Below are 26,537 nucleotides of genomic sequence, written 5' to 3' on the forward strand. Positions count from 1 at the left end.
AGTGATATCAGCAGATCAAGGCTGGGTGCGGTGGCTCACGCCTGTAATCCAAGCACTTTGAGAGACCCAGATGGGTAGATCACCTGAGGTCAGGAGTTTGAGACCACCCTGGCCAATGTGGTGAAACTAAAAATAAAAAATTAGCCAGGTGTGGTGGCAGGTGCCTGTAATCCTAGCTACTGAGGGGGCTGAGGCATGAGAATTGCTTGAACCCAGGAGGCAGAGGTTGCAGTGAGCCGAGATTGCACCACTGCACTCCAGCCTGGACGACAGGGTGAGACTTTTGTCTTAAAAAAAAAAAAAAAGGTGATATCAGCAGATTTAAGAGGCAGTGTTGGTAGAATACACCAAAATTACATGGTTAAAGAACTTGGATTTATTTGGATTTTATGCAGGAAGCGTTTGAGAGCCATTAGAGAACACTGAATACATGATTAAGATACTTAAAAAAAAAAAAACTGCCCTTATTGCTTTTAGAGTTAGAAAATGAGGTTAGTGGCCGGGCGCGGTGGCTCAAGCCTGTAATCCCAGCACTTTGGGAGGCCGAGACGGGCGGATCACGAGGTCAGGAGATCGAGACCATCCTGGCTAACACGGTGAAACCCCGTCTCTACTAAAAAATACAAAAAACTAGCCGGGCGAGGTGGCGGGCGCCTGTAGTCCCAGCTACTTGGGAGGCTGAGGCAGGAGAATGGCGTAAACCCGGGAGGCGGAGCTTGCAGTGAGCTGAGATCCGGCCACTGCACTCCAGCCCGGGCGACAGAGCGAGACTCCGTCTCAAAAAAAAAAAAAAAAAAAAAAAAAGAAAATGAGGTTAGTTAGGACATTCGCAATTAACTAATGATGACGTATTGACAACTTTTATCAGTGGAGTGTGTTTTGGAAAGAAGTTGGACCAGATCCAAAAAATTGTTAACAGGGCAACATTTATAAGCCTGCCATCTAGAGGATGAGCTGAGGAATTGCTGGAAGGTAACAGGTGAGCACCAGGTGAGAAAGAGGAGGCAGAAATGGCCCGTTGCCCCACTGTCCTCTGTTGTACACACAGTGGCAGCAGTTTCTCATTCTCCCGCTCAGCTTAACTTTTTTTCAGCTGTATACTCTGACCTCTGCCTAGAAGATAAAGATGGAAAGTCTGAAGACCATGTTTTCTGACATACTGGTCTCAGCAGCCTGATATGTGCTAACACAAAAGAGATAATCAAAGAACAATACTTGAAACTTGTGCAGAATCTCCTGGGCATATAGTTCTTTTTCACCTTGTAGAGGGGGCTTTATCAGATCTTTGAGTTCTGATTTTGGTAACATCGTTCCCTCTCATTGTTTTCTTAGTCTCAGCTATTCATTGAAATAATTCTACCTACTCTCCATCTCTCCAGCTAAGAAGTGTCACAGCTGTAACAGCAAAGAGGTTCTATGGTATACATGCAATATTCTATTTACCTTTGAGTCTCACATTACTATCTTTGCAGTAGCTAACTACATATTCCATTTTGTAGACCTTTTTTTGTTTGCTGCACTCTGTCCTTTTTTATAGCATGCATTTTAGCATCTGAAGTGGTATGCCAATAACATCCAAACCCTGCTGCAATTCAAAATTTTCTTTGAAATGTTCTACCCTAAAGAATTATCTGAAGTTTGCCTTTCAGACATTTTATATTTTTCAGAGATCTATATACATGATTTGATATTTGAGAGCTCAAGTCTCCATTTAATTTTTTTTTAATACTTCAGTGAACACATGAAACTTGTCCTTGTTAGCATGGATTAAAATTAGAGTCAGTTGCTTGCTTTGACAGCACATACACTAAAATTGGAATGATACAGAGAAGATGAGCATGGCCCCTTGCAAGGATGACACACACATTCATGAAGCAATCCCTATTTTTATTGAGTTCTGGCAAAAAATAAATTAAAATAAACTTAGAGTCGGGCAAACTTAATTAGATAAGTATAAAAATGTTTGTGGGAACCTGATACTTTAGTCCTTCTGGTTTTATTTTCAAGCGAGCACCCAGCCTATGGCTGAACAAGATTTTATATACGTCATCTGAACGTGTGGTCTTATCTATTAAAGGCTGACAAACAGAAGCCAGCAGTCAGAGTAGCACAAGAGTGGAGTGTCTATGGCCTGGCCAGGACACCAGGTACACCTGTTGGCTTCTAGTTCCTCTGTCAAACAGCCAATTTAGGCCAAAATACATACTACAGAAGTGACAGAGCCATGATTCACTCTATTTGTCACCAACTCTGGAACCTGTGGTTTTTGTCCTCTCTAGGAGCTGGCCACAGTGCTGAGAGTCCTGAATTGGTGGCAGTCAGTGAATGCTGTCTAGTGGCTGATAGGTGAGAGTGCAGGTAGCAAGATTTGAAGTTGAAGACCTTGTTCTGCTACTAGAGAACACCCCTGAGTAGTTTGGCATCACCAGTCCAGGAAGAGGCTGGTAGTCTCAGATACATACATGTACCGTTCTTTGCTGCATAAGCTGAGTGAGTTGGCCACTTAGGCAGCCAAAGTTTATGGTAGTCAGAAGTGACTGCGCCATATTACCAGGGTCTGAGATTTTCATTACTTTGCATTTGTTGTTTTATCAGACCCTGAACTGGTTTATTTTACAGGAAGCAAGAGAAGGAAAATTCAGAAAGCAGTAGCAAATCACTTACCTATAAAAATGACAAAAATGTTTTTGGTATATTCTTTTACAGCCTAAGGAAATACATTGTAGTGTCTAATCAGGAGAGCATGCAAATAGCTACTTTTAATATGTTCTAACCCCAGCTGCCCGAATGTCACTTCAAAATTTAACACACTAATTTACTAGCTGTTTTTTTAAACCTGAGTATGTACTTTTTCAATAAACAAATGACTTGGGCTAGGCGCAGTGGCTCACACCTGTAATCCCAGCACTTTGGGATGCTGAGGCGGGCAGATACTTGAACCCAGGAGTCTGAGACCAGCCTGGGCAAAATAGTGAGACCTAATCTCTATTTTATTAATAAAATAAATTACAAAGTTAAAAATAAAAACAAATGACTTGTAGATAATTGCTGACCATTTAGATTTCTAGTGCTGCTGCTATGTAAGCACAGCTATGAGTCATTGAGCTTAGGGCATGTAGTTCTTGTTTTGAAGCCCCTCGGTTCTCAACAAGTAAATGACAGTGGTGAATGATGGGAAGTAGGTTTGGTTTTTGTTTTTGTTTTTTTTAATTAATGGTCATGTGAACTGGAAATGGACGTTTCAATTTTGTAGAACTTATAACTTACGCAGAAACTTGCTTGTTATAAGCAAGTTACCATTGTAAAAACTAATAGGGATTTCTAACATAGTTTCTTTTATTTTTCTCATAGTGCGCAAGAGACGAGTTGAAGGAGATCACCAGTAAGTCTGCCAAGGTGTAATCTTTGGAAGACTTCAGAAGATCACCAAAGGTTCATGTTGGTGACACCAGATGTAAAATTTTCCTGGGTAGAAGGGAAAAGACTGGAAAAATTTTTTTAGTGATATGCATTTTTTTTTTTTATAGTTTAAGTTGTTATCAGTTTCAAATTGTAAAATCAGTAATGTGATATTTTATATTCTGAAACATTTCTACTTTCTGCTGAAATCAATTTTAATTTAGTTTAATCAAATGATTTATGATGACTCTTGAGCAAAAAAATACAGTTGTAAAAAATTTCACAGGTCATTTGTGTAGAATAATTTGAACATTGTGAGGACCAATCTTTTTTAAATCAAAAGGGATATTGCTGGTATCAGAATTGTTATTGCTTCATTTAGACATAAAACACTTCAGTATTTTCTTCACTCCATGACCTGGAGACTTTTCTAAATTTTTAAAAAATTTTTAAAATACATGAACTTTGCAAGGGTGTGATTTTTCTCTATGAAGAGAACAAAATGCCAGAATTTTAAAACAGTTGACTCAAAATCTGGTCATCTGTGTTGGAGCTAAAGCAGGTCTCCAGGGAGAGAGGTGGTCATTTGTGCATTCCAGGTTACTGCACTTGTCTGATGAGACACAGCAACACCCAGGTTTTCTTAAAACAAAGTCATCAGCTTTGCTAGGTTACATACTTTGTTTAAAAGTATAGTGAGGTCTAAGTTCATTCCAGTGTTTCATTTTAATAAAGTGAGCATTATTAAATTTTTGTGAAAGCTAATAGTAAAAAATAAAAGCTGTTTTCACCGCCCCCCCCCCCCCCAAAAAAAAGGTATACAGCCAACTCTTAATTATTTAGGGTAAGAGAAAAAAGAAAACTGTTAAACAATGAAATCAAAGAGAATAAATATGATAGAGTTCCAGTATGAGGCACTTGCAAAACAGTTGTTTAAACTGATGGTTACTGTAAGTCAACTGGAAGCTAGCATGTATGTAAATTACTTGGTGTTACACAGTATCAAGAAGTTCCTATTTGCAGTGCAGAATTGCATACAGTATTTAATCACTGCTACAGATCTTCCAGCCAAGAAGGAAAACTGCCATTCTTCATAAATCTAATTTTTAGTATATGCTTCCTTTCATCTTATACTTTTGTCCATATTTATAAAAGTCATTTCTATAATAAAAGCAGTCTTTCTTGCTCAAAGTATTTAAGTGAACAATTGAACTAGAGTACTGTGATTGGGAGACTGATTTGAGACTGCAGAGCTGATGCTGGTGGGAAGAGGATCTGGACTTGTGTTCATGTTCTGTCTCAGGGCAGCCCCTGGAGCAGGAGATGGCAGAGGCATTTACAGCTGCAGAAAACAGGGAGGAATGGAATCTGAGGTAACCCTGGCCTCAAAATTCAGGCCTGGCTGTATCATTTACAGAGATGTTTCTGAAGGGAAAAAATCTCATTTCTGAGGGAGGCAAGGTAGCTAATCATTATTAATTTTTTTTTAACTTTTTGGGCTGGGCACAGTGGCTCATGCCTGGAATCCCAGCACTTTGGGAAGCCAAAGTGGGTGGATCACTTAAGGTCAAGAGTTCGAGACCAGCCTGGCCAACATGTTTTAGTGAAACCCTGTCCTACTAAAAATCAAAAAATTAGCTGGGTGTGGTGGTGCACACCTGTAATCCCAGCTACTCGGGAGGCTGAGGCAGGAGAATCACTTGAACCTGGGAGATAGAGGTTGGAGTGAGCCGAGATCGTACCACTGCACTGCTGTCTGGGCGACAGAACAAGACTCTGTCTCAAAAAAAAAAAAAACCCAAAAACAAAAATACTTTTTGAAATTGAATTGCAATACGTCTGCTACTTTGGCTTGGGCTGGACAGTTTATCTAACAAGCAAGGCAGCTTCTTGTGTGCTCTGCTAATAAGCCTTCTTAATAGACTAAGCTTCCCTCATAAGAACTGTGGTATGTGTCTTCGGTTTCTTTTTTTGGTTTTGTCTTGTTTTGTTTTGTTATATCAGTATCCAGTGTTTTATAGGGGCCAAAGATTAACTTGCACTATTCCCTGTCAGTTAAAGGCCACTGATATTTTTCTAAGTTAGCAAGGCTCACCTGCTTGCTTTGTTGCCTCCCTTCCTCCATCCCTCTCCCTTCCAACTTTCTCTGTTTCCCTATTTCTCTCCCTCCCTCTCTTCTTCACCCCTCTTCCCCTCCCCACGCCCATATGCAGCTTTTTGATTGTATTTGGTTTTGTAGAGACTGCACAGTTCCAGCAAGATTGAGAGTCAGGCATGGAGCAGGCATCTCAGGCTACCAGAAAGAATTGGTCACCTAGACTTTCAGTCAGGCATCCTCGTTTGCATTGTTCTGTAAGTCAATCAGTTGATAACTAGTACCCCCTTCATCCCTTAAGTTTTTTGGTTTTTTTTTTAATATAGGTAAGTGGGACTCTACCTATAATTTTGCCTCATACCTATGGGTAATCTTTTTCCTTTATTGTTTATCGAAGCATGAAGTTGAGTATTTTGCTTGTACCATTTCAATTCTGCATTATAATAGTTCATTGTATAACTGAAAGAAAGGATTTCTTCATAAGTAACATTAAATATGAACATTCATCCAATTGAATATAGAAAATCTTTCCAAAAGTATAAGGGAGAAAAATCGTGTTTACTTCAATCTTTAAAAATCTGGCACCTCTTAGTAACTTTCAGTATTTCTAAATTGCTCTAAAATTTTGTAATAAATAGATTAGGGTTTTGCAGTAATCTTAATTTTTAAGCCAAAGGTTTTCTGAGACCTTAGGTTTTGTAGTCTAACCAGCTTATCTGGTTCTGTAAAAGAATATTCTTTGTGTTTTTAAATTGCTATTTTTAAAAAAGCTTTTTATTACCCATTTTATAAAATGTTATACTCATATTTGTCTGAATTTTCCCAATATTCCTACATGAAATTGTATGTATTAAAAACTCAATATTAGTGGCAAATATTAATACTATTAAAATGGATTTTGGTGCTATATTCTTATAGCTAAAGCCTAGTAGAAGTCTCAAGAATAGGTGAAATAAACTTTCAAAGGTTGCTTGTCATTAAAAGACCAAATAAGCATTTTTGTATTAAATAAATTAGCAGATGGTTAGAGACTTCGAGGAGCGTTAGTTTGGTCATTTAATTGCGACTTCATGTTATTTGAATGAAATAACCCACATCCTTGCTTTGTATAAGAGATGCACTCTGGAGAAGTTACATGTAAATAGACCTTTATAAATTGTTTTCCAGTTGACCAAGTATCTGTTGTGTTTTCATTTAAAAAGAGGATTCCATGACATAATAAGAATTATTTTTAAAAATGTTTGGGGCTGGGCGCGGTGGCTCATGCCTGTAATCCTAGACTTTGGGAGGCCAAGGCGGGCGGATCACCTGAGGTCAGGAGTTCGAGACCAGCTTGACCAACATGGAGAAACCCTGTCTCTACTAAAAATGCAAAATTAGCCAGGCGTGGTGGCACACGCCTGTTATCTCAGCTACTCGGGAGGCTGAGGCAGGAGAATTCCTTGAACCTGGGAGGCGGAGGTTGTGGTGAGCCAAGGTCACACCATTGCACTCCAGCCTGGGCAACAGGAGTGAAACTCCATCTCAAAAAAAAAAAAAAAAGTTTTGATAAAATGTTACTCATATCATGTTGTACATTATATCTAACTTTTGCTGTCTTTAAAATAAGATGACAGCCTTTATGGAGTTTTATAAAATCTTATTTAGGGTCTGTGTTCCCAGGGTTGCCTCACTTTTTCCCTATAAAACCAGGAACCGTTGTTTACCTCTCAGCAGATGCAAGGATCATGCTTTCTCTGGAGTCCTTAGTCACTTCCATTCTTTGCAAGTTTAGTACTGCCCAACTTCACTCATTCTACAGTGCTATTGCACTTCGAATGTATTGACCCATGGCACCCAAGAGAAGCAAACATATGGATGCACTAGAGACAACTCGGGTTGCTGCTCTCCGTTAAGGGCCGTGAGTTCTTGGGGTCTAAGTGTCTGTAAAATTACCCTTTCCTTCACTGATGATTAATGTTTCTGGATATTTCTTGCCCTAAGACTTGCTTACCAACAAAGCAAAGAAACTCTTCACTCATTATTTTTAAATTGAGAAAATAGTATTCAGAGGCAAAGACTTCTATATTCTTTTTTGAGACTGAGTCTCACTCTGTTGCCCAGGCTGGAGTGCAGTGGTGCAATCTCAGCTCACTGCAACTTCCACCTCCCAGGTACAAGTGATTCTCCTGCCTCAGCCTCCCAAGTAGCTGGGATTACAGGCGTCCGTCACCACGCCTGGATAATTTTTTGTATTTTTAGTAGAGATGGGGTTTCACCATGTTGGTGGGGCTGGTCTCAAACTGACCTCAGGTTATCCGCCCACCTCAGCCTCCCAAAGTGCTGGGATTACAGGCTTGAGCCACCACACCCAGACTTACTCTTTTTTTTTTTTTTTTTTTTTGAGACAGAGTCTTGCTCTGTCGCCCAGGCTGGAATGCAGCGGCCGAATCTCAGCCCACTGGAAGCTCCGCCTCCCGGGTTCACGCCATTCTCCTGCCTCAGCCTCCCGAGTAGCTGGGACTACAGGCACCCCCCCACCACGCCCGGCTAGTTTTTTGTATTTTTTAGTAGAGACGGGGTTTCACCGTGTTAGCCAGGATGGTCTACGATCTCCTGACCTCGTGATCCACCCGTCTTGGCCTCCCAAAGTGCTGGGATTACAGGCTTGAGCCACCGTGCCCGGCCTTTATGCTTATATTTTAATTTGGTCATTCTTTCTTAGATCTACAGATTGAACATCCCTAATTGAAAACTTTTTGAGTACTAACATAGTGCTCAAAGGAAATGCTTATTGGGGCATTTAGAATTTCAGATTTTCAGATTAGGGATGCTGAACTTGTGTAATGCCCTGTATTACAAAATCCAAAATAATTTGAAATCTGAAACACTTATGGTCCCAGCATTTTGGATAAGGGATACTCAACCTGTATTGATTTTTCTCCACTATAATTCAGTTCTATAAGTTCTTCCCTATAAAAAATGAATGAATTAGAAATTTTATAATAAAACATAATATATTTTATTAATTTTAAGCCCTGTCTTGCAGTCTGATTGTTCAGAAAGGTCAACCTAGAAAAAAGACATGGCTAAGTAAACTATTGTAAGCCATAACTAAGTATTTTGGAAAGCCTTCATTAACACATGAAGAATTTTGGCCAAGCACTGTCTTATGCCTGTAATCCTAGCACTTTGGAAAGCCGAGGCCGACGGATCACTTGAGCTCAGGAGTTTGAGACCAACCTGGGTAACATGGCAAAACCCCATCTCTACAAAAAGTACAAAAATTATCTGGGTGTGGTGGTGCATGCCTGTAGTCACATCTACTTAGAAGACTGAGGCGGCAGAAGTGCTTGAGCCTGGGAGGTGGAGGTTGCAATAAGATGAGATCATGCCGCTGCACTCCAGCCTGGGCAATGGGAGTGAAACTCTATCTCAAGGGAAAAAAAAAAAAAAAAAAAAAAAAAAGAGCTGTACTCCTAGTACTTTGGGAGACCAAGCAGGGAGGATTACTTGAGCCCAGGAGTTTGAGACCATCCTGGATAACATAGCAAGACCCCATCTTTACAAAAAATTTAAAAATTAGCCAGACACCTGTACTGCCAGCTACTTAGGAGTCTAAAGTGGGAGAACTGCTTGAGCCTGGGAGGTTGAAGCTGCAGTGAGCTTTGATCATGTGACGGCATTCCAGCCTGGGTAATAGAGTGAGACTGTCTCCAAAAAAAAAAAAAAAAAAAAACCCAGCAGTTTTTTTGTTGTTGTTTTTGTCTTTCACTTAGGACACCTGCTCTAAAGGCTAGATAAAAATAGATTGTAATGGCCAGGTGCAGTCGCTCACACCTGTAATCCCAGCACTTTGGAGGCCGAGGTGGGAAGATCACTTGAGGTCAGGAGTTCAAGACCAGCCTGGCCAACGTGGCGAAACCCCATCTCTACTAAAAATACAAAAAATTAGTTCGGCATGGTGGTGTGCATCTGTAATTCCAGCTACTAGGGAGCCTGAGGCAGAAGAATCACTTGAACCCGGGAGGTGGAGGTTGCAGTGAGCCGAGATTGCACCATTGCACTCCAGCCTGGGTGACAGAGTGAGACTCCATCTCCAAAAAATATATGTATTAAGAAACACCACCAGCAGTGTTTTGTTAATATAGCTGTAACAAGTTATTACATTCTTTTTTTTTTTTTTAAGATGGAGTTTTACTCTTGTCGCCCAGGCTGGAGTGCAGTGGTGCAATCTCGGATCACTGCAACCTCCGCTTCCTTGGTTCAAGCGATTCTCCTGCCTCAGCCTCCTGGGTAGCTGGGACTACAGGCACCCACCACCATGCCCAGCTAACTTTTGTATTTTCAGTAGAGATGGAGTTTCACCATCGTGGCCAGGCTGGTCTCGAACTCCTGACCTCTTAATCCAGCCACCTCAGCCTCCCAAAGTGCTGGCATTACAGGTGTGAGCCACCGTGCCCAGCCCAAGTTATTACATTCTTAAGACAATCAGACACCTCTTAGAGTCTACATATATGAAGTTTTACTCCCTTTTCTACACTCAGTATGTCTTAATTGATGCAAAGCAATTAATTGGCCTAAAATGTTTCAAATATTATAGTCTATACATTCAGAGAGTAAGGTTTAAGAATGAATTATTGGTGCTTCTTGATGGGTGTATATAGCAGTTTTTAGAAGTTTAAATTTCACCTGTACTCAGAAAGATAAGCTTTTGATTCAGTGGTTTCAAATTTTTAGATCAATCCATTTAAGAATTGTTTTTTCAAATGTATATACACGTATAACATAAAAATTTTTGTAATTTCAAATTTTTTTTTTTCAGTTTTTTGGATGAATTATTATATTTGGTTTTAGTTACATTTAAAAGCTTGAAAATTACCTTTGTAACAATCATTTGAGTATCATTCATTGTCAAATGAAATCAGGTATTTACATTTTTTTCTAATGCTAAAATATCCAACATTGTAATTGCCTTATTTTTCCATTTTTATAAGTATAAAAGCAATGAATTTTAACACTGATATTTAAGTAATACAAAATATTATCCAAATTCATAACAGCACAGTGAAGTTTCTTTTGAAGACTGTACTAGAAGCATTTAGAACTTAACCAATATATACTGGGATAAATCATTTCAATAAAGTTTATCAAATATTCTGTAAACTTGGACTTTTTGAAAAAGCATGTAATCCCTTTCATTCCTAAGTTCTAAAATTCATTCCTTACATCCTTCTTCAAGAAGAAGTTTATCAATTTCCCTGAGTTATTCAGTCCTACCTGTTATGGACTGAATATTTGTATCCACACCTGCCCCCCACCCCAAATTCACATGTTGAAGCCCTAACCCCCAATGTGATGATATTTGGAGATGGGGCCTTTGGAAGGTAATTAAGGCTAGATGGGGTCACAAGGTTGGTCCCCTTATGATGGCATTTGTGTTCTTATACAAAGAGACAGGAGACTCTTTCCATCACGTGAAGATACAGCAAAACAGCAGCTGCCTGCAAGCCAGGAAGGGAACCCTCATCAGGAACCAAACCATGATCTCGGACTTCCCAGCCTCTAGGAACGTGAGCAATAAATTTCTGTTATTTAAGCCACTCAGTCTATGAATCATGTAAAATTAGTTATAATAGTTGAACACTTTTACTCATAAAAATAGTAATTTCATAAGGTTCAACCTAATATCATCAGTACTAGGCCCTGTCTGTTCATAAAATTGAATTGAGTTGACAAATATGAAAGAGCAGGGTTGGACAAGTGCAGTGGCTCACGCCTGTAATCCCAGCACTTTGGGAGGCCGAGGCAGGCGGATCACCTGAGGTGAGGAGTTCAAGACCAGCCTGGCCAACATAGTGAAACCCCGTCTCTACTAAAAATACAAAAATTAGCCAGGCATGGTGGCACATGCCTGTAGTCCCAGCTACTCAAGAGGTTGAGGCAGGAGAATAGCTTGAACCCAGGAGGTGAAGGTTGCAGTGAGCCAAAATCACACCACTGCACTCCAGTCTGCGTGACAGAGCAAGACTCCGTCTCAAAAAAAAAAAAAAAAAAAAAAAAAAAAAAAGGCTGGGCGTAGAGGCTCACGCCTGTAATCCCAACACTTTGGGAGGCCAAGGCGGGCTGATCACCTGAGGTCAGGAGTTCAAGACCGGCCTGGCCAACATGGCAAAACCCCCTCTCTACTAAAAATACAAAAATCAGCTAGGTGCAGTGGCGAGTGCCCATAATCCCAGCTACTCAGGAGGCTTGAGACAGGAGAATCGCTTGAGCCCAGGAGACAGGTTTCAGTGAGCCGAGATCGCGCCACTGTACTCCAGCCTCAGTGACAGGGTGAGACTCCGTCTCAAAAAAAACAGGGAAACATGTAATAGGTTTGAGGAAACTTAAGGATAAAAGTTAAATAATTTAAAGTTTTCAGAGTTTTCCTAACTTAGGGGAATAAAGAAATTGACCTGGAATCTTTAATGTCATTCTCCCTTCTGAGAATGGCTGTTGAGCTTCATATTCACGTACAGGAAGCCTCGATGCATATTCCCTTTGGTGAGTCAGGGAGACTCGGGTGCTTGAGTTGTGAGCTGCTCCCCTGAGTTCAAGAGGACTTGAGTGCCAGGGACTGGCTGTGAGGCAACAGTGCCCTCACCATGTCCTCCAAAGCAGTCCAACCTGGTGCTACCACTGCTCTTATAGGTACCAAATAGTGGGAGTGGCTTGACCACTTGTGAGTCTAAAATTGCCAAACATTTTTTTCCTTCAACTGTTAAGCTTTCCTGCATGGTCTGCAAAGGTCGAGGGCTTGTAGATCCCAACCCAGTCCCCCAGCCCCTGTCCTGTTCACAGACGTAGCAGATCCTCAAGGCCAGCCCCTTAGAAAGAAACCTGATGTTAAAATTAAGTTGTGCTAGTACCCTTCATTGTTCTGAATGAGTCTCTCAATTCTTCTTTAGAAGCTAATGCTAATTGTGAATGTGTTTAATATACAAGCACAAAATTATGCTGTAAAAGTATAAAAGCGAAGGAAATAGAATTGTAAAATGGGATTTTTGGCATGGTGAAATGGGCTATTTTTTTCCCCCTTGATCATTTCTATTTAACAAAACATTTTAAAATATATATCTAGTATTCTCAGAGGTAAAGAAATATAAACATTGAATTGAAGGATTTATGTGGTCAAATCTAAAGCCCCCCTAGTTCAAGAAACTGATGTCAGAGAAGGGACTGCCCAACACAACAGCATTTGTTTGTTCATTCAGTAGTTTTTAGGTTCTATTATGTTCCAGCTGTTGTAGCAATCACAAAACTAGAAATCAAATCTGGTATTTTGTTTCCCATTGCACTTTTCCCTAAACCTAATGGTGCCTGTTTATCTCAGGTAGATATTTTGGGTATCTTCATAAGGTCACTAAAGTATTAGCCCAGCATTGTGATCACTATGCATGGAAGATTCTAACCCTTGTCTCAGAAAAGCTTACTTGTTTACTTAAGTAAAAGCTTTGTACAAAAGTCTTAAGCTCTTTAAACCTCAGCTTCCACATCTATAAAAGGGGTATAATAGCACCTGCCCTAAGGATTAGAAGTGGTCAAGCCCACACAGCTCTGGTTAAGTACCAGGTATCCAGTGAGCTCTCCCTGCTGTACCTGCTCTTCCAAGAGCACAGTGCCATATGGGAAATGGAATTAATGCCATACTAAGGAGACTACAGAGCACAGAAAGGCCCCAAACTCAGCTAGGCAGTCCAGGGAGGACATCCTGGAGGAGGCCATAACTGAGCCAAACTTAACAGCAGGAATGCACTAAAGCCTAAAATCCACCTACAGTAAACAGTGAACAAAATCCTCCTCTTTGGGAAAAAGTGAATTTTCTAATGTAATGGACTTGCTTTTGAAAACTTTTTATTCACAACTAGGATTATGCAAAAGCAACTCAACTTCAATTAAAACAAGTCATTTCATAATTGTTTTAAAACAAACTGTTGAATACAGTGAGTGCACATTTTAGGGCTTTATATCATCTTCTTCCTCTTCATGCTCTGCTTTCCTCTTTCCAGAAGGTGTGCCTGAATAAATATGAGAGGTAAGACATTTTAAAATAAATTGTTTTTGGAAATTTTATCTAAAATGGTTCTGACCTGACAGTGAGGGAGCCAGCCCTTCACACTAGAGCTCAGACACCGTCTAGATCAGGCAACTGAATAGGTTTCCCCTAGGCAGTGGTCAAGGCTGAAGAGACACTTTACTTTTTTTTTTCTTTTGAGACGGAGTTTTGCTCATTTCCCAGACTGGAGTGCAGTGGCGTGATCTCAGCTCACTGCAACCTCCACATCCCAGGTTCGAGCAATTCTTCTGCCTCAGCCTCCCAAATAGCTGGGATTCCAGGCATGCACCACCATGCCTGGCTAATTTTTGTATTTTTAGTAGAGATGGGTTTTCACCATGTTGGCCAGGCTGGTCTCGAACTCCTGACCTCAGGTGATCCACCCGCCTCGGCCTCCCAAAGTGCTGGGATTACAGGCGTGACCCACTACACCCAGCCTACATAGCATTTATATTGTATTATAAGTAATCTAGAGATAATTTTTTGTTTTGAGACAGGATCTTGCTCTGTTGCCTGTGCTGGAGTGCAGTGGCACGATTACGGCTCACTGCAGCCTCAACCTCCTGGGTTCAATTGATCTTCCTGCCTAAGCTTCCTGAGTAGCTGGGACTACCTGCGCTCAGCTAATTTTTTAATTTTTTTTTTTTTTGTAGAGATGGGGGTCTCATCTTGGTCTCAGGCTGGGCTCAAATGATCCACCCGCCTCAGCCTCCCAAAGTGCTGGGCTCCCAAAGCACCCAGCCTACAAATGATTTAAAGCATACAGGGGGATGTGCATAGCTTATATGCAAATGCTAAACTATCTTATATAAGCAACTTGAGCACTTGTGATTTTAGTATCCTCTGAGTCCTGGAACCAATCCACCATGAATACTGAGGGACAACTGTGTGTTGTGTAGAGAGAGGAAAAAATAAATGAACACACAGTGACCACTGTTGTCACTGCAGTGTTTTTCCTGTCTGTATCTCTAGAACCTAGAACAGAGCATGTGTTCAGAAAACATTCAATGAATTAATATGGCCAATGGGCAATACCATAGTGATTGTCTTATATAATTCATACTTAAGGCCAGGCACAGTGGCTCACGCCTGTAATCCCCACACTTTTGGAGGCTGAGACAGGCAGATCACTTGAGGCCCAAGAGTTCAAGACCAGCCTGGCCAACATGGCAAAATCCCATCTCTACTAAAGAGACACACACACACACACACACACACACTCTCTCTCTCTCTCTCTCTCTCTCTCTCTCTCTCTCTCTCTCTCTCTCTCTCTCTCTCTCTCTGTCTCTCTCTCTCTCTCTCTCTCTCTCTCTCTCTCTCTCTCTAGCCGGGCATGGCGGTGCATGCCTGTAGTTTCAGTTACTCAAGTGGTTGAGGCACAAGAATTGCTTGAACCTGGGAGGCGGAGGTTGCAGTGAGCCAAGACTGTGCCACTGACTCTAGCCTGGGCAACATAGCAAGATTGTCTCAAAATAAAAAAATAAATAAAAGACTTAAAATTTATTTGTACCTGTGATCTTATAAAAGGAAAAGAAAACAAAGGAAAATATTTTTATAACAAATGAGATAACCCCTCAACTACTATTACATTGAAACAATAAGGACACCCAGTTTTAAGCCAGGCACCATAGCTCACGTCTGTAATCCCAGCACTTTGGGAGGCCAAGGTGGAAGGATTGCTAAAGGCCAGGAGTTCGAGACTAGCCTGAGCAACATATTGAGACCCCATCTCTACAAACCATTTTAAAAATTAGCCAGGCATGGTGGTGCACGCCTTTCGTTACAGCTACTCAGAAGGCTTTGGCAGGAGGATCACTTCAACCCAGGAGATTGCGGCTATAGTGAGCCATGATCATACCACTGCATTCCAACCTGGGCAACAGAGCAAGACCCTGTCTTAAAAATAAAATAAAATAAAAGGCCGGGTGTGGTGGTATTGGTATCTCATGCCTGTAATCCCAGTACTTTGGGAGGCTGAGGTGGGAGGATCACCTGAGGTCAGGAGTTTGAGACCAGCCTGGCCAACATGGTGAAACCTCATCGCTACTAAAAAGTACCAAAATTAGCCAGCCTTAGTGGCAGGTGCCTGTAATCCCAGCTACTTGGGAGGCTGAGGCAGGAGAATCACATGAACCTGGGAGGTGGAGGTTGCAGCGAGCCGAGATTGTGCCACTGCACTCCACCCTGGGTGACAGAGTGATACTCCATCTCAAATAAATAAATTTTAAAAGATACCCAGTGTCCCACAATGAACATGGTAGACCACCCTTGCTCTACCCACATGAAGCAATTTGTAGTTCTGTAGCTGAGACTTGATATCTCAGGCCCTGCACCTTTCTTTACAGGCCTTTCCATGTTCCTAGAGTGCCTAACCTGGCCTGTGTGCTTGTAAGCTTCTGCTCATTCTTCAATACCCAGCAGAGACTTCCTTCTCCATGCAGCCTTCCAAGACCCACCCGAGCACAGGTATCAGACCTTTGGGTCACTCCTAGTCCTACTACTGCATTTATCTCACTGGATTTCAGTCAAGTGTGTAGACAGCTAATTTGTGCATGCCTGGTCTGTGAGCTCTGTTCCCAGCAGTTGGCTCCTGAGCACAGGGTAAACTCTGAGAATTGACTACATTTGGTCTTACTTCATCATTACTGAGTTTCTTTGCTCTCACTAATCTTTGAGTCTTATCTTCTGACCCCTGGTCACTGTCTGAGGAATAGATGCTGGCTTGTTCCTCTGAAAGCAAAGGAATTTAAGACATGGGATTCACCTTCAAAGATGGTTTATTCCTCAGTGTTTCTTCTGCCAAATATTGTTACTTCCCACTGTACATTTTTCCTGAAGGGTCAACTTTTTTTAAAAGTTTCAGTGGGAAGGTAAATAGAACTTTCAGACATGCTGAAATGACTAGATTTGAGAGGTTTTGTTCTCAGGTTATTTGATCACTTTTAAATACATACACATCAGTTTTAAGAACTGTGAAGCTTAAATATTGGGTCTTTAATTGTACAAGCAGAGGAACTGCCTTATATACATTTCCTTCCACAAGGACATAAATTGTTTAATTGATTTTATTTGGAGGATGCCATGTTTTCTTTTCTTTTTCTTTCTTTTTTTTTTTTTTTGAGACAGAGTTTGCTCTTGTTGCCCAGGTTGGAGTGCAGTGGTGCAATCTTGGCCCACTGCAACCTCCATCTCCCAGGTACAAGCGATTCTCCTGTCTCACCCTCCCGAGTAGCTGGGATTACAGGCATCCGCCACCACGCCTGGCTAATTTTTCTATTTTTAGTAGAGATGGGGTTTCACCACGTTGGCCAGTCTGGTCTTCAGCTCCTGACCTCAGGTCATCTGCCTGCCTCAGCCTCCCAAAGTGCTGGGATTACAGGCGTGAGCCACTGCGCCCAGCCAGATGCCATATTTTCACAGCTAATCTTTTCTGTGGGAGAGAAAACAAAAAGGCCTTCGTACTTTTGTCCTCAATAAATAGTAGGACAAGGAGTAACAGCTCACCAGAGCAAAAGCAGGCACTGCCACCCTGAAATGATGAAATGTGACCTCCATAACCTGACTCACCTTGGAATTCACCTTGATAATAGTTTTTAATAGCAGCCAGGCTGAAGGTGTCCTTGTCTTCCTCCTCCACACCGTCACTGCCAGGGTCCTGGTAGGAGACACTTGGCTCCTGCTGGTAGCGCTTCTCCCGCAGATGGATTGCCTGAGACTCCCGGTGAGTGGAAGCCCTCAAGCGTTCCTCCTTCTGTAAAGAAGCAAATAACCTCTTCAGCCTAAAATCAAAACTTGTGCCCTCTTGCATCTACTTTTACCATAAAGAACACATAATGCCTAGTCCAGGGTAACAGCTGTTCCATGTGTCTTTGGGGTACCATATTCCCCATCACACCTCTGTTACTCCACGTGGATCCTTTGGTTTGCAGGTGTGAAGGCAATGCAAGGGTGAAGAGGCAGAAGGAGCTGGGTGCAGTGGCTCACGTCTGTAATCCCAGCAATCTGGTAGGCCAAGGCGGGCAGATCACTTGAGGTCAGGAGTTCGAGACCAGCCTGGGAAACATGGCAAAACCCCATCTCCACCAAAAAATGCAAAAATTAGATGGGGGTGGTGACACACGCCTGTAGCTGTAGTCCTCAGCTACTCAGGCGGCTGAGGAAGGAGAATCACTTGAACTTGGGAGGCAGAGGTTTCTGTGAGCCAGGATCATGCCACTGTAGTCCAGCCTGGCCGACAGAGCAAGACGCCGTCTCAAAAAAAAGAGGCAGAAGGGTGCCCTGACACTAACCGGCTTGATTGGCATTGGCACAGGCCTATCCTCCGGAGCCGTGCTGCTGTTCTGTTGGCACAGGCCTGTCCTCCGGAGCCGTGCTGCTGTTCTGTGCTGCCACTCGGCCCAGAGAGAAGCAACCCACCCGAACTGACCACCTGGAGCAGGAGAGGCTGTTTCTGTTCATCCCTGAGCCACAACGACCTGACCTGCCCAGGCTCCACCAAACTCCCATGGCTCCCAGATACTCTTGTCCTGACTCCTCAACCCAGAGCTCCCCATAGCTCCAGTGACAGAATGGAGAGGCCTTACGAGGGGACAGTTCTTGAGCCACAAGGTAGACTCCATTTTTTAAAATCTGCCTGGCATTTCACACATTGGGGTTCACAATGTATGTTTCTGAAAGGTTACATTTTTTTAATCATCAGTTTTCTAGATTTCAGAGTCCTTTGTTTGGTAGTCTCACCAGCAGCCACTGACATTACTGTGGTTAACTACACACTTAGAAGGTGAAGCTGGTTCCCTGATGACTGCAAGAAATAAAACAGCAGTGGCAATAAGAAATGGTGAATTAATGTTCTGGAAAACATAGGTCTTACTACTCCAAATGTCCCACGATAAAGCTTACCGAACATACCTTCATCACTTCTGTGTGTTGGCCTTCAGGATCACGACCCGCCATTGGTAAGATTCTAATTTTCTGTGTCTTTGAACTTCTATTAGCAAGTGGCAGGGTCATCTTTCTGTATGTGGCACTGTCTCTAGAGTGAGGTCTGCCAGGAAGTGGACAAAAATGTCTCACTGGTCACTATGAACATTTGGAGGCAATCACACTTGACAGCAAAAACACCTGGGGATGAGGACCTCGCACTCAGCAGAGGAGGCAGGATCACAGTTCTTCCTTCTCCAGCCTCCTGAGAAACTCCTCCCTCTGCCCCACCTCCTGGGGAAAGCTGACTGGGCTAAAGTGGGAGTGCAGCAGAAGTGAGGAGAGGCAGGTGGCAAGGTCAAAGTATTTTACAAAGAATATCCCCGATTGCAGTCAGAGAGAGGAGAAGAGACGGAATATGAAATCTCAGTTCCCAGAGGGAGGTGCAGATGCCAGAAGGGACATTTAGAGAACTAACAATGAGTCTCTCCATCTGGAAGAAATTGGAAGTCAAAGCAAGGAGGCAGGTCACAGTAGCAGCAGGGGCCTTATAACAGCCCAGGGGGATAATACAGCTAGACCAGGAGTCCTGGGTGGAAAGAAATGTCTTCCTGACTACAGGAAGGCAGCTTTTAATTATGTATATCAGAGGGGAGGAGAATGATCCTTAGGGGAGAGTCTCTGGAAGAGAGAGCATGGCTACAGAGAGATGGGACGTCCAGAATGAGATGATGCCAGGCAGTCAAATATCCCAGTGTGGAGCACGGGGGACAGTGAAAAAAAGCAAGCTCAGAATCACACGTCTTTTAGGATGCTATTCTAGGAGAGATGATTAAGAGACTGGATTGAGCACCACTCAGCACTTGTGCCAGGTCTCTGTGTGATGTTCTATGTGTTATTTGACTTCATTGATACAACATCCCTGTGCGGTAGATGTTGTTATTGCCATTTTATAGATAAGGAAGCTGGAAACTAGTGAGATTGCAACCCTTCCTCAAGATTACATAACCTCAGAGCTGTCCCTATTTATAGTCTTTAAAAAGACCAACGGATATACTGAATATGTTTTACATACTATGGCATCCATTCATTTAAGTATACAATTAAACAGTTTTACAATCATGACCCCTGTCTGATTTTAGAAAACTTCCATGTCCCCCAAAAGAGCGCTTGTCTTTTAAAAAAGTACTCCACCTCTGGAGGAAAGCCTACTCCTAATCAACAGTACTGTGTCCTTCAGAGGGAAGGCATGGAGAAGGGGCCACAACAGTAAGCTTAGCTGGCCACAGCATATGACTGCTTAGGCACAGGCTACAGCAGCCTCAGGCAAGGGTCTGTTGCCGGCACACACCAACACCATTCTGATGATGGCCTAGCTTCCCAGGTCAATTTCACTCCAGGGAAAGGACCTGCTGAGCAGCAGAGCTGCAAGGACAAATCCTCCAGGCTTCTTACCAAGTGTACTGATCATTGTGGATTAACATACCTACATTCTGGGTTATAATCACTCTCCTGGGAATTCTGATAGGATGAACTGGCTCCCTGAGCAGTTCAGCTTGGAGTCAACTTAAAAGGTGTATGAGAACTAGACCGTGGTCCAGGGTTGGGTTGTACTATCTCTACTTTGTTACTCCTTAACTGCAGGTAATCATGTGTCGGTGTGAATAGTTACCTAAAGGTAAGTTTGGATTTAAAGATGGCTTGTCCCTGCAGACCAGTGTCTTCTCTTATAAACAGGTGGATGTAATTGCCCAGCAGCGGGGCTTTGTACACATCAAACACTTCATTGCCTAAATGCAGGGACATGCTGGAAATGAGAAACAGTTCAAATATTAGGGTGGATATTTAATGAGTCCTACGGCTTCCATTCTGCCATGTGAGCTTTGCTTAAAATAGTGTGGAACTGCTAGATCCTGTCCTCATACTGAATTCATAGGAAAAGCAGAAAAGATGCTGTAAATAACCTGTCTCCTTCCAAAGTAAAAAGTGGTAAAAATCTATCCTCTTAATTGTTTTGTAATTTTACAAATCTCTACCACTTCATTAGCAAAGCAGAAACAAGTTTTCAAAAGTATCAATTTGTCATGTCTGATATCTCACCAATGGGAGCTACCTTTAGTCTTTCACTTCAGTAAGGTAGATACAATGGCTTTTGTCACATCTTCAGTTCATTTCCGAAGTCTCCACCAGCACAGCTATAAGACCGCTACCCTATTTACTTCTCTCAAGTTTCCTAGGTAATTTCAGAGACCTAAATTTTTGTAAATCCTTTAGTGAAAATGACCCCAGGCCAGGCGCAGTGGCTCATGCCTGTAATCCCAGCACTCTGGGAGGCCGAGGCAGGCGGATCACCTGAGGTCAGGAGTTCGAGACCAGCGTAGCCAACACAGTGAAACCCCGTCTCTACTAAAAATACAAAAATTAGCTGGGCGTGGTGGCACATGCCTGTAATCCCAGCTATTCAGGAGGCCAAGGCAGAATAATTACTTGAGCCCAGGAGACGGAGGCTGCAGTGAGCCAAGATCACGCCACTGCACTCCAGCACTCCAGCCTGACAGAGCGAGAGTCTGTCTCAAAACAAAAAAGAAAAGAAAAGAAAATGACCCCAAAAGAAGTTTCTACAAAGAAAACCTCACTCATCCCAGGCCTCCCTCTTGGCATGTCAGTATTTTTCAGGCATTTTATGCTCACCTTCTATCTGACCACTTGACCATCCGAGCATTGCTTTCTTTAATTTTATTTCCTTCTTCATCCCGGCGTATCCTCCATCTTATAGTATTTTCTACCTGGTTAAAAACCCAAAGGCATTGGTTAGTTAAACCAGTTTAACTAAATGTTCTTCTTTCTTCAGGTGATTTATAATCATGTGTAAAGACTTGATAGGTAATGATAGAGTGAGCTTACAAAAACTAACTGATTCAGCACAACTGAAACCTACCTGCTACATATACCTAGAGATGTTGGTTAAACTAGCCAGACATTTTCTTCAAATCTTTTCTGAGCTCCAGTTCATATCAGTGGAAGCAGGAGCTAAGTAGCATGCAGGCCAGAGGTGTTATCAAACAAGACACATGAAGAACTCTAAAGGAGACAGCATGAGGCTTTGGGTCCACATGAGGTAGAGAGTTAAAATGAGACCTCTGCCTATGACAGGGCCACTTGAAGATGAACCCAATGAAAGACGGGCGAAAAACTGCCCCATTCCCTGTCTCATTCCCATAGTGAGACAGGGAAGCTCTGGGCATGAAATTACAATTTTTAAAAAAGAATAACGAATTAAAAAATTAAAACATGAGATCAGTGCTTTGCCCTGTTTTTGAGTCTAAATTTATTCTACCCATATGGTGGAAAGTAACAACAACAACAACAATTTCCCCTGCCCAGTGCTACCACTGGGGCCCCGGTAGAAACTCATAGGCAATCCTGTCGCCAGGTGTGGTGGTGTGCACCTGTACCCAGCTACTCGGGAGGCTGAGGTGGGAAGATCGCTTGAGCCCAGGAGTTTGAGACCATTCTGGGAAAAACAGCAAGGCCCATCTCAAAAAAATAAAAAAACCCACACAAAGTTTTAAGTTAAAAAAAAATTGTTTTAAAGGAAACCCCCTTAAGGAAGAACAACATGCCTATGAAAGCAGTGCTTTGCTGTCCCCGGCCTTCAAGAGAGGAACCACCTAATGACAAGTTCTCTTTTGTGCATAGTTTGAATATCCATGAAGAGTTGAGACATTTCTATTGTGGGAAATCACCAGGATCTGCCCACTGTAAAATCTGGAGTCAATTCCATATGCCTTATTATTATTTATCCTGAAGGAAGTAGCTAACAATTTTCAAAAATGTTTATCTTTACTTATGTCAAAAAAAGCATAACTGCAACCAAAAGAAGAAAGTGACAATTCTACAGGGATAAAAAAGGACACATACCTCCTCCCATAAAAATATTCTGAAAAGGTGTTTTAATTCCTAGGTCTAAAGAGCTATTGAACAAGAAACATAAGAGGATTTCCCAAGCTCAAGTCTCACGTTGTCATCCCTGCTTTACTTTATAAAAGGAAAAACTTAAAAGGAATAAAGTGTGGGATGGTACCTTTAATTTTAACCTGATTCTATCTTCCTCGTCAAGCACTTTCTCATCTTCAAATTCATCTTCATAAAACTGAGGATCAAAAGGCCTACAAATTGTGTTTTTAACATCATGTTAGCCATATTTAGTAAGGAATATGATTAATATTATATTTAATCATCCCTACAAGGTGTCCCCATGTGTTTCCAAAAATCACAGTAGACAAATAACTTCATGTAAACCTTCAAAGAAGTATGCAAAGTACCATGCTTTCTTGAAATTTGTTTCTAAAACATATTGCCTGAAATAAAATTCAAATGCAACTAACAATTCAAAATGTTATTTGATGAAATATGTCTTCCAAAGTATAGGTAACACATGGTCTTCCCATATTTTTTAAAGAAAATGTGTTAAGCACAAGAGCTTGCATGCATGTACGTTAGTGAATCATACCCACTGACACTATTTTGTAGTACAAAATAATTGTCTTTTCTAGATTCACAATGGCTTTTGCATTGAACATTTGTGATTTTTTTTTTTTTTTTTTTTTTTAGGCAGAGTCTCACTCACTCTGTTACCCAGGCTGGAGTGCAGTGGCACAATCTCGGCTCACTGCAACCTCCATCTCCTGGATTTGAGAGATTCTCACGCCTCAGCCTCCCAAGTAGCTGGGATTACAGGCGTGTGCCACCACGCCTGGCTAATTTTTGTATTTTTAGTAGAGGCGGGGTTTCACCATTTTGCCCAGGCTAGTCTCAAACTTCTGACCTCAAGTGATCTGCCCGCCTCGGCCTCCCAAAGTGGTGGGATTACAGGCATGAGCCGCCATACCCGGCCACAACATTTGTGATTTCTCTAGCAGACTTTTGTCACTCTTATTTTCTGATTTGTCAGCTTTATACTAGGGAGAAACACCTTCATCCATTGTGATCTGTTTATGTAAAAGAAAGTGCCAAAATGCTAGAAAAATTATTAGCATTAAAATTCTCTCTCAATAGTGATTCATTTTTCTACCACAGCACAACCCAGATTTATTTTTTTCAAAGTTATATGAGAAATCTCCCATCTTTGTGATTAGTAAACTCATGATAAATAAAAAAATATTTATTCTACACATATTTTTAATATCTTGAAAATTTTAATCAGTCCTCTTACTTGGGTTCTATACTGAGAAACTTGGGTAATTTAACAAAATACAATTCATTTCCTAAATCGGACTTGATACTGGGAATTTCTTCTTCTATTATGGTTTCAGAAATTGGCTCTTCCTCCTGCTGGTCCTGAGGCACTCCATGTTCATCCTAAGAAAGGAATCAGAATGTGAGAACTTGAAGACATTAGAAATGTGCTAGCTTTACTCGTCCTGCACTAGGCAGATGCAGGTTTGACAGGAAGTAATGTTTTGTTTGTTTGTTTGTTTGTTTTTTATAGAGTCTTCACTCTGTCACCTAGGCTGGAGTGCAGTGGCGTGATCTCGGCTCACTGCAACCTCTACCTCCCTGGTTCAAACGATTCTCCCGCCTCAGCCTCCTGAGTAGCTGGAATTACAGGCCTGCACCACCATGCCTAGCTAATTTTTGTGTTTTTAGTAGAGACGGGGTTTCACCATGTTGGTCAGACTGGTCTCAAACTCCTGACCTCAGGCGATCTGCCCACCTTGGCCTCCCAAAGTGCTGGGATTATAGGCGTGAGCTAGCGCGCCTGGCTGCGAAGTAAATTTACACTCCACTTTAGGGACAAAACAGTCAGCAATTCTTCCAAGCTTCTCCCTAAAACCTCACCTCATGCCTACAAAAAGCAAAACAGGCTGGGCGTGGTGGCTCATGCCTGTAATCTTTGAAACTTCGTCTCAAAAAAAAAAAAAAAGCAAGACAAAACAGAAAAAAAACATGGGAAAACAGGATCCGTTAGCCAACATTAGTAGAAAAAAGTATCTATTTTATTGACGTATTTTGCATAACATATTCAGCAATAGAAGTATGAAATTATTCACCCCATCAATACTAGACAACTATTAAAATCAGAGAATGTCAGCATCGCTCATGCTTCTTGTCATAGGCTTGAATAAGAAAAACCTTTAAATCAAAGGTTTTTATGTTATATATTATATTTTTATATTGTTTTATATTAGTCTAGCCCCTAAAGTTTGGCATCAGCTTTATTCTGAGTAGTTCCTTCTGTGCCTTCTTATATCCAGAAATTCCCAATATAGCTAAGAAAGTCACCTATTCATCAGATGTTTGGCTATCCACATCCTCTCTCAACATGAGACAGACCCATCAGCCTCTGAAGCTTTCTTTTTTTAGCTTTGAATAATGGGATTGGTTGATATTGGTGATTGTACTTACAACCAGCTGTCGTGGAGTAGGTGGTTGATTGCCTTCATCACTCTCAGAAGAAATGTCGTCTATATCTCCAAACAGATCCATGGTCCCACTAGGATCTTTGGTGTTGGGGGAAAATGCACAGTATTAATTTTTCCAACTAAAGTTCTTATACACAGTTCTTGGTCCACCACTTCAACATAGTCCCAAGCTTCATAAAACAAATCTCCATTAAACCATCCTCAAACTGGCTCCCTAAGCCAGGTTCTCAGAAGCTTAACTAATTAGAGTGTCTTTGGAGAAAGAAAGAGGCAGCGTTGGTGGGTGAAAGGTAAGCCATTCCTGAATTCCTAATCCTCAGAATCAGCATGATAATAGTAAATGCTTGTTGTTGTTAAGTGCTGAATTTGAGAGTGATTTGTTTTCAGGTGTTTTTTTTTTTTTTTTTTTTTTTTTTTTGAGACGGAGTCTCGCTCAGTCGCCCAGGCTGGAGTACAGTGGTACGATCTCGGCTCACTGCAAGCTCCGCCTCCTAGGTTCAAGCGATTCTCCTGCCTCAGCCTCCAGAGCAGCTGGGATTACCAGCGTGCGCCACCACACCCAGCTAATTTTTGTATTTTTAGTAGAGACAGTATTTTACCATGTTGGCCAGGCTGGTCCTGAACTGCTGGCCTCAAGTAATCCACCTTCCTCAGCCTCCCAAAGTGCTGGGATTACAGGTGTGAGCCACCACACCCAGCCTAATTTGTGTCAAATCTTAAATCATTTGGCAAAGTACACATAAGCACATAGTATTTCATTCAGTTGGAGTTTCTTGGGTGTTTTCTTTAAGATATTTGCAGTTGCTGCCCCTTTCTTAAACTCTGGGTACTGGAATCTTTTTAATTCTCAATATGAGTAGAGCTTTCTGAGCTGTAAATTAAATGGGAACTTGGCCTGCATGGCCACTGTGTATGGCCCAGAGCTGAGCAGACAGCCATAGTCATTTTATTATTTGCATACTGGGAACTGAACAAATGAGTAAATAAATTGAGGATATTTGAAACCAGGCTTTTTGCTTTTGGAGAAGGGGACAGAAGAGACAATTCAGCAAGAGTCTGTATTAAGGGAACCTGAGCCACCTATACAAGAAACCTTCTCATGCCTTCTAGACCTCATTGAGCCCAGATGATAGATTGGTAAAAAACTGCCATACATATGCCCAATCTTACAGCTTCCTGGGACAGAAAATGCCCAGTTCATTCTGAGAAGCTCAGCCTGTGTGGTTACTTGATATTCCATGATTAAGTGTTAAAAGGGACTGTCTAGGCCAGGTGTGGTGCCTCACGTCTGTAATCCCAGCACTTTGGGAGGCTGAGACGGGCGGATCATGAGGTCAGGAGATCAAGACTCCGTCTCCAAAAAAAAAAAAAAAAAAAAAAAAAAAAGGACTGTCTACAGAAGAGGACGTGGATATGTTTCAAATCCCTAGAGACCTGTACTCAGTTCTCTTGCTGATTCTAACCACAGGGTTCAGACAGCAGTGATATTTGCCACAGACACACTAAGCATTATCAGATATGCTGGGTTATTAGGCCGAAGTGGAAGAGCAGTTTGCCCTGTAACCTGCAATTACTGCAAAACAGTCTCTTATTCTGGTCCTCACTTAAAACAGGTAGCATC

The 26,537-nt window shown here is 41.8% G+C and overlaps 2 protein-coding genes and 1 non-coding gene across 4 annotated transcripts in view; 2 read left to right on the top strand and 1 right to left on the bottom strand.

The window, feature by feature from the left end:
• TMOD3 (tropomodulin 3) overlaps positions 1-6,670 on the top strand; it is an 80,268-nt gene extending 73,598 nt beyond the window's left edge. For both annotated transcript variants that reach the window (XM_050797942.1, XM_050797943.1), the window contains one exon: positions 3,352-6,670. In XM_050797942.1, coding sequence (XP_050653899.1) covers positions 3,352-3,386 — 35 coding nt within the window. In that variant the 3' untranslated portion in view covers positions 3,387-6,670. The remainder of the gene's footprint in view (positions 1-3,351) is intronic.
• LOC126960166 (U6 spliceosomal RNA) lies at positions 1,788-1,889 on the top strand. Its single transcript, XR_007727757.1, has one exon. It is a non-coding gene; the product is annotated as a U6 spliceosomal RNA (small nuclear RNA).
• Positions 6,671-16,869: 10,199 nt separating the features above from the next.
• Positions 16,870-24,980, bottom strand: LOC126959046 (RNA polymerase-associated protein LEO1-like). The gene is made up of 7 exons (XM_050797946.1): positions 24,900-24,980; positions 23,707-23,852; positions 22,576-22,660; positions 21,183-21,277; positions 20,164-20,298; positions 18,480-18,615; positions 16,870-17,322 (listed from the first exon to the last, which is right to left on the bottom strand). The coding sequence occupies exons 1-7, from the start codon at positions 24,978-24,980 to the stop codon at positions 16,945-16,947; spliced, it is 1,056 nt and encodes a 351-aa protein (XP_050653903.1). The 3' UTR covers positions 16,870-16,944.
• Positions 24,981-26,537: the final 1,557 nt, after the last annotated feature.

The sequence above is a fragment of the Macaca thibetana genome, chromosome 7, assembly GCF_024542745.1.
Source record: "Macaca thibetana thibetana isolate TM-01 chromosome 7, ASM2454274v1, whole genome shotgun sequence".
In the NCBI taxonomy this organism is placed as follows: domain Eukaryota; kingdom Metazoa; phylum Chordata; class Mammalia; order Primates; family Cercopithecidae; genus Macaca; species Macaca thibetana.